This window comes from Lethenteron reissneri, unplaced genomic scaffold (genome assembly GCF_015708825.2).
Source record: "Lethenteron reissneri isolate LAM-NWPU_2019-01 unplaced genomic scaffold, ASM1570882v1 scaffold_112, whole genome shotgun sequence".
NCBI lineage: Eukaryota > Metazoa > Chordata > Hyperoartia > Petromyzontiformes > Petromyzontidae > Lethenteron > Lethenteron reissneri.
In genome coordinates this window covers 298,528-306,660 of record NW_026890805.1, presented here as the reverse complement: position 1 = coordinate 306,660, position 8,133 = coordinate 298,528, and the positions used below count along the sequence as shown (strand labels likewise).

Below are 8,133 nucleotides of genomic sequence, written 5' to 3'. Positions count from 1 at the left end.
TGCCAGTACGCTCACCAAGGCTAAAAACCAGGCTACACTCTACATTAGTCGTTTTTTTTTCTTCTATTCACTTTATTTGTATTATTTTCTATCTACATGACTTTACCGAAATAACCAAAGAATATGAATTCCCGCTATTACAAAAGTTTTAAGTCAAGATCATCCCAGGGAGGTGATCTTTTTGTAGAACATATGCAAGGCCCCATTTCGTCATGGAATTCAACAGGTACAGAACAAGATTTTATAAGAATGGAAACAGTCAGGAAATTAACACTCCACATATGCAGCTGAAGTTAGATCTGTTCATCCTCGCATTCAAGCTCATCTGAGTCTGGCTTCACACCTCTAAGTTGCAAATGAACATTATTTTATACATTTCTACATAATACAAATATTCTTTTCAACAGCCTTTGCTATGTTAGCTAATTTTTCTTAAATAAATATTCCTGTCGTAGCGAGTCAACCAAAATTGTGTGTTTGGAGTTTTTGGTAAACATTCATTTTAAAGACACTAGGGTGTCCAGGCATATTTATGACCATTTGCCCTCTCATTGTGTGCCTTAGCAGCCCTTGTGATGAATTGGGGAATCTCTTTCACTATATCATTAAAATATGAATATGTATAGATGTGTAAGTCATGTGTGACTGTTTATATGCATTCCTCTGTGCCTCAATACTCACATAGATGGTGTGGACATGCTTTTCTGTCTGCAGCTGACCCTCGCTCTGCAGAATTGGCCTGATGGAGCAAAGGCACTCAGCGCAGCTCAGTACAAGAAGGAAACAATGCGACCAGCATGTAAACATCACGGATCGTACTGGAAAATTGACACAGCACCAGAGAACACACAAAGGAGAGATGCCCTTCAAGTGCAGTGTGTGTGAGAAGGCATTTTCAGATTCATCTTCTCTTAAACAACACCATAGAACACACACAGGAGAGAAACCTTTTAAGTGGACTCTGTGTGGGAAGGCGTTTGCACAGTCATCACATCTTAAGAACCACCAGAGAATACACACGGGAGATAAACCCTTCAAGTGCAGTGTGTGTGAGAAGGCATTTTCAAATTCATCTACTCTTAGAATACATCAGAGAACACACACAGGAGAGAAACTCTGCAAGTGCAGTGTGTGTGAGAAGGCATTTTCAGATTCATCTTCTCTTAAACAACACCAGAGAACACACACAGGAGAGAAACCTTTTAAGTGCACTCTGTGTGGGAAGGCGTTTGCACAGTCATCACATCTTAAGAACCACCAGAGAATACACACGGGAGATAAACCCTTCAAGTGCAGTGTGTGTGAGAAGGCATTTTCAAATTCATCTACTCTTAGAATACATCAGAGAACACACACAGGAGAGAAACTCTGCAAGTGCAGTGTGTGTGAGAAGGCATTTTCAGATTCATCTTCTCTTAAACAACACCAGAGAACACACACAGGAGAGAAACCTTTTAAGTGCACTCTGTGTGGGAAGGCGTTTGCACAGTCATCACATCTTAAGAACCACCAGAGAACACACACAGGAGAGAAACCTTTCAAGTGCACTGTGTGTGAGAAGGCGTTTGCATGGTCATGCCTTCTTAAATCACACCAGAGAACACACACAGGAGAGAAACCTTTCAAGTGCACTGTGTGTGAGAAGGCGTTTGCACAGTCATCCATTCTTAAATCACACCAGAGAACACACACAGGAGAGAAACCTTTCAAGTGCACTCTGTGTGGGAAGGTGTTTGCAAAGTCATCAAATCTTCAGACCCACCAGAGAACACACACAGGAGATCAACCCTTCAAGTGCAGTGTGTGTGGAAAGGCATTTTTAGATTCATCTACTCTTAAACAACACCAGAGAACACACACAGGAAAGAAACCTTTCAAGTGCACTGTGTGTGAGAAGGCGTTTTCACGGTCATCCATTCTTAAATCACACCAGACAACACACACAGGAGAGAAACCTTTCAAGTGCACTGTGTGTGAGAAGGCGTTTGCACGGTCATGCATTCTTAAATCACACCAGAGAACACACACAGGAGAGAAACCCTTCAAGTGCACTGTGTGTGGGAAGGCATTTTTGTATTCATCTACTCTTAAACAACACCAGAGAACACACACTGGAAAGAAACCTTTCAACTGCACTGTGTGTGAGAAGGCATTTTCATTGTCATCATATCTTCAGACCCACCAGAGAACACACACAGGAGATAAACCCTTCAAGTGCAGTGTGTGTGGGAAGGCATTTTTGTATTCATCTACTCTTAAACAACACCAGAGAACACACACTGGAAAGAAACCTTTCAACTGCACTGTGTGTGAGAAGGCATTTTCATTGTCATCATATCTTCAGACCCACCAGAGAACACACACAGGAGATAAACCCTTCAAGTGCAGTGTGTGTGGGAAGGCATTTTTGTATTCATCTACTCTTAAACAACACCAGAGAACACACACAGGAGAGAAACCTTTTAAGTGCATTCTGTGTGTGAAGGCGTATGCAAAGTCATCAAATCTTCAGTCCCACCAGAGAATACACACAGGAGATAAACCCTTCAAGTGCAGTGTGTGTGAGAAGGCATTTTCAGATTCATCTAATCTTAGAAGACATCAGACAACACACACAGTAGAGAAACTCTTCAAGTGCAGTGTTTGTGGGAAAGCGTTTGCACAGTCATCAAATCTTAAAAAACACCAGAGAACACACACGCATCAGAAAATCCACAAGAAGTGTAATCTGAAATCAGCTTGTGAAAGTCAAAGTGCTGCAATGACCCCATTGTTCATGAAACAAGAACCAGAAGACAATCCCAGCCTGGACACTTTGAAAGGTATCAAGGTGAAATATGAAGAGGCGAAAGTGAAATGTGAAGAAGTAACATTGAAGAGCGTAGAAGTGAAGGTTAAATTTGAAGATTCAACTCCAAAATCGGACCTTCACATAGATGGAGGCAGTGTGAAGCAGGAACTAAATTCTGACTGTGAGGCAGAGCGAGGCAACTCCCAGGAGTTTGTGGATGTGGAGGTGTGGGTGGACTTCCTAGACAATACAAAGTCAAATGGAGACCAGGTAGATGTGCAAGCTTGAGACAATTAAGCTCCAATGGATGCACCTTTGTCACAGGCCTTTCTAATGAATATAATGTGAAGTTGAACACTCAATTTCTAGGTTCAAACTGCAGTGTAAGAGTGGCCAGTATTTGTGAACCTGTGGGTTGGGGCGATCTCTAACCAGGAGTGACTCAAGTGTTTTGTATCATATTTCATCTTAGACACTCGATGGGTGCCCATAATGGGCATCTGCCCCTGTGTGCCACAAGGTGACCGTTCACTGGCCTGCATGTGGATAGGAGTTTGTAAGTCGGGGGCGATGATTGATATGCCAGTCGGATTTGAACCTTGAACCTCTGCAACAAATATAGAATGTACTACTACTTGGCTTCCCTCTACGAGAGTGCTGCACGTATAGGCCTCATCGAGTCAGAGATCAACTTGTAAATACATTGCAACGTGACGCAGTACATTCAGGTATAGTAATAAAATGTTGCCAATGTGCCCTTTGATTATTTTGAATCATTATTGAAAGAATACCTGTCTGATTTTGTACGTACATACAACATTTTGTGTATTAATGTAAAATATGGAATATGTGATGTCAGGACAAAGTATCTGTTTTGGTGGTAACCTGTACAAAAACTCACGTGAGAGCTGTTATTTTTGTGATACGGGTCAACGGGTATTTTTGTGAATCCGGACGCATCTGACTGGGGCAACTCATTGTCTTTGAAATCGGGAGCATAGTCAGATCATTCAACAGTTAAGGTATGCCACTTACAAGTTACGTATAGGAGATACATTCTCCTCAAGAACACTAATTATCATTTTGTATTACGTATACATTTTGTCGAACTGAGACTTGAAATGGACCTTGCCGATGAACATCAGTTGAAGCAAGCCGGACTGTTGTTGAGACATTGTACACCAAACCAGTCCACAGGTGGCTTGTACTGAACACATGTGTAGTGCCATAAGAGGGGAGGGGCTGCTGGGGGCTCTGGGATCCTAGGCAGATAAACCCTCGGCGCCAGACGCTAGGATCCCAGGCACCCCAAACAGTTAAGCCCCTTGGCGCCACCAACGGGGGGACTGTGCGTGCTCTGGGGTATCTGGGGTCGCACACAACCCCACCCCTCGTTGGGGACGAGGCATAAAAGGGCAGCTCCCTGGACGATCGGGGCCAGTTGCAGCTCAAGACCCAAGACCAGCCAGCTTAGGACCGTGGACCCTCTCCATCCCGCTTGTCCTTGTAAGGGCCGGGACGCTGTGAGGGCCAGTGGTGGGACTCTGGGACTCCCGGCTCTACGTCCTTGTAAGGGCGAGTTCCGAGGAAGCCAGATTCCAGACCCGCACCTTGGCTGGGTCGGGTCAATTAGCCTCCCCTAGGGTAATTGCAGCCGGAGGACCCCAGAGCGTAGCCAGAGTAGTGTATCTAGGCTGTAACAGAGTATCAGGACTGTTGGAGTGTTGTATTGTAATAAAGAAGATACCTCTACAAATGTCTCCGGAACCCATTACACATGCATTCCTAAAAGGCCGTGGTATTTATAGTTTGTGTAAAACATTCCTTTGTTTCGTGTAGAGAACGTTGAATGAAAGATGTTTGCCGATCTGTTTTTTCTCAAGGAGGTACTTTAAAGAGCACATTTGAAGGCATCGTGGATTTTTGTTACAGATTTGTATTCTAGCCTAGGTTTTATTGAATTTTAAATTCTATTCAAATAAAACTTTAGATATATCTGTCTGCATTGATATCCCACCTTGTTTACCACATGTTTACCTAAATATGTAGACGCTCCCTCTGAAGACGTCACCTCAAATTAACGAGTGGGTTACGTCAGGGGCCTCCCCCTCTCTCTGGCTTGTGATGTCACCAAGAGCAGAACTCGTCTCCACGGAATCTAACGACTGCACTGTCTTGGAATGCATTTACACAGTAATCAAATCTTCACAACTGCCAGGGAACACACATTAAAAACCACTTAATGTACAATTGGAAGGCCTTTTGAATTGTCTTGAAACTGAAACACGTGTAAGGAGGTCTTCAAGGAGCAGGGTCTGAGATTGACGTGTGAAATTTGAAGTTCCATAAGCCGATCGTTTGTGATGCAAGGACCCAATAAAGAGGGCAGCTGGGAAACGTCACCATTCGTGAAGGTGACCTGTGAAGGCTCTAGGGTTTGACTTCCAGGTCACTAATGGAGCCCGAGACAAATCACATCCATTTGTGGATGTGGAGTTTTGGGAGGACTTTTCGGACAAGGTCGAGTAGAAGCAGACAGCATGTGTGACCATAAGTGTTGGGTAGGCCTGTAACCAAAAGCATGAGACACGGTTTCCCAATGTTTATTTCAATAGTTTAATTTTTAGTTGATTTGGAATACAGTACGTATTTCAATTGTGATGTAAATTTTAGTTGACGTTTACCTAACGCCATTACTTGGGTAAGGGTTAAGTATTGAATATCGCGTTTTTAGCTGTCGCGTGGCATTTTCCAAGAACGTAACCTACGATATTCAAGGGGCGGCTGTATTTTCTGTCGATCGAGTACAGCAGGCCTATGGTACCCTAAATAGGCTTGGTGCTTTGGGTTCCTTGATTTCGATGTCTCTGCCTCTGCTCACATTCGTTGAAGATTTTTATGATTTTGGGCAGGCCCATCTAAAGCTGCGTGACCAGGAGTTGGAACCATTTCCTGTTCAACTCGGCTTGTGACAGAAATTCACTCTGGCCCAATGCATTACATTTGTAATGTGAGGTTACACCTGGATAATAATGATGGGCTCTGCCGGCCTCAGCCCGCAACTAATGGGGAGTCGAGTTAGGGGCGTGGCCCTGGAGCCGTACATTAGCTTCGGGAAAGTTCCAGGGGTGTGGCTGAGGATTGGCTGCGGGGCATCACGTGGGCCAGGGATTTAAAGGAGCGGAGAAGCCACGTGGCTGGTGCCGTGGTCCGGAGCCTGCCACGTGGCGGGCCGCCGCAGTCTCTCACGCTGTCAGCCAACAGCGTGAAGGAGCAAGGGAACTGGAGGAACGAATGTGGTGGAAGCTGTGAACGAAACTGAATAAAGAATTCTCAATTGACGACGTCTCAACGGGGTTTATTACACATTACATAGCATGTTCAATAATTATGTAGTTTGAGGAGCTCACAATGGCCGTATAAATAAATTGCATTCGTCGCGGTTAAAAATAATATGCTTATCGATGACTGGTTATAGTTAAGGGATTATACTGGTAGGAACGAAGTGAACCAGCCTACAATAGATTATATCGTCCCTCCGTCCGATTACGTGTAGCAACATCGCCCCCTACTGCAAACACTTGGCAGGACCCTACAAAAACCTTTAGACTCAGTGAGGCTTTCCTGGCTAAACAAGTGTAACATTCCCTTATAATTACCTGAGATAGTTTAAAATTAACTCACAGCGGCCTAAAGCCTACAGCTAGGCCTAAAACCTAGAACTAGGCCTCAAACTCTCCCTTCGTATCGTACCCCCGCCATTTCATTTTATTATAGCCATTCATTTGTTCGTTCCTACCAGCCCACCCCGCAGAGACCTGTTTCCCTGCTGGTCAGCCCTGTTGCATCTGCTGATGATCTGGTAATGGCTACTCAATGAGATGGCTGGCTGAGGTGCCATCTCTTGTTTTGCCGGACACACAGTAACAAGAACAACAACCGCCATTCGCCACTAAGTGGCGGTCACGTCACCATGGCGCTTGTGCCAGGCTATGTGCACGGGGTAGACCCCCAGGTGCCATGGGTCGACTGACTCAGTTGACTGGCCGATGCACCATCTGTACCCCCGACTGTGCCAACACACAGTGTACACACACACAGTGTACACACACAGTTTGTACACACACAATGTACACGCACAGTGTACACGCACAGGGTACACACACACAGTGTACACACACACAGTTTGTACACACAGTGTACACACACACAGTGTACACACACAGTTTGTACACACACAATGTACACGCACAGTGTACACGCACAGGGTACACACACACAGTGTACACACACACAGTGTACACGCACAGGGTACACACAGTTTGTACACACTGTACACACACACAGTGTACACACACACAGTTTGTACACACAGTGTACACACACAGAGTGTACACGCACAGGGTACACACACACAGTTTGTACACACAGTGTACACACACACAGTGTACACACACACAGTGTACACAGAGTGTACACGCACAGGGTACACACACACAGTTTGTACACACAGTGTACACACACACAGTGTACACACACACACAGTGTACACGCACAGGGTACACACACACAGTGTACACGCACAGAGTACACACACTGTACACACACACAGTTTGTACACACAGTGTACACACACACAGTGTACACACACACAGTGTACACGCACAGGGTACACACACACAGTGTACACGCACAGAGTACACACACTGTACACACACACAGTTTGTACACACACAGTGTACACACACACAGTTTGTACACACAGTGTACACACACACAGTGTACACGCACAGGGTACACACACACAGTGTACACGCACAGAGTACACACACTGTACACACACACAGTTTGTACACACAGTGTACACACACACAGTTTGTACACACAGTGTACACACACACAGTTTGTACACACACAGTGTACACACACAGTTTGTACACACAGTGTGTACACACACACAGTGTACACACACACAGTTTGTACACACAGTGTACACGCACAGAGTACACACACACAGTGTACACACACACACAGTTTGTACACACAGTGTACACACACACACAGTTTGTACACACAGTGTACACACAACAGTGACGTCACCACTCATTAACTCGTCGGCGTGAGACGCCAGGGAAAGCTGTTCCCCGCTAGTGACGTCATGTCACCAAGATAATCAATCCCACCCCCTCCACCGCGATTTTGACCGGCGGTTCATTAACATAATTTATTCATAAAAACCGTCGCTATTTCATTGCGACAGGTTCAGTAGCCAAGCCCAATCACCCCACGTGGGCCCGGCTCATTAACATAATTTATTCAATTACACCGCTGCTCGTTGAAGG

General features: G+C 45.1%; 1 protein-coding gene across 1 annotated transcript; it reads left to right on the top strand.

The window, feature by feature from the left end:
- The first annotated feature begins 241 nt into the window (after positions 1–241).
- Positions 242–4,870, top strand: LOC133361497 (oocyte zinc finger protein XlCOF6-like). Its single transcript, XM_061580408.1, has one exon. The coding sequence runs from the start codon at positions 743–745 to the stop codon at positions 3,077–3,079; it is 2,337 nt and encodes a 778-aa protein (XP_061436392.1). The 5' UTR covers positions 242–742; the 3' UTR covers positions 3,080–4,870.
- The last annotated feature ends 3,263 nt before the right edge of the window (positions 4,871–8,133 follow it).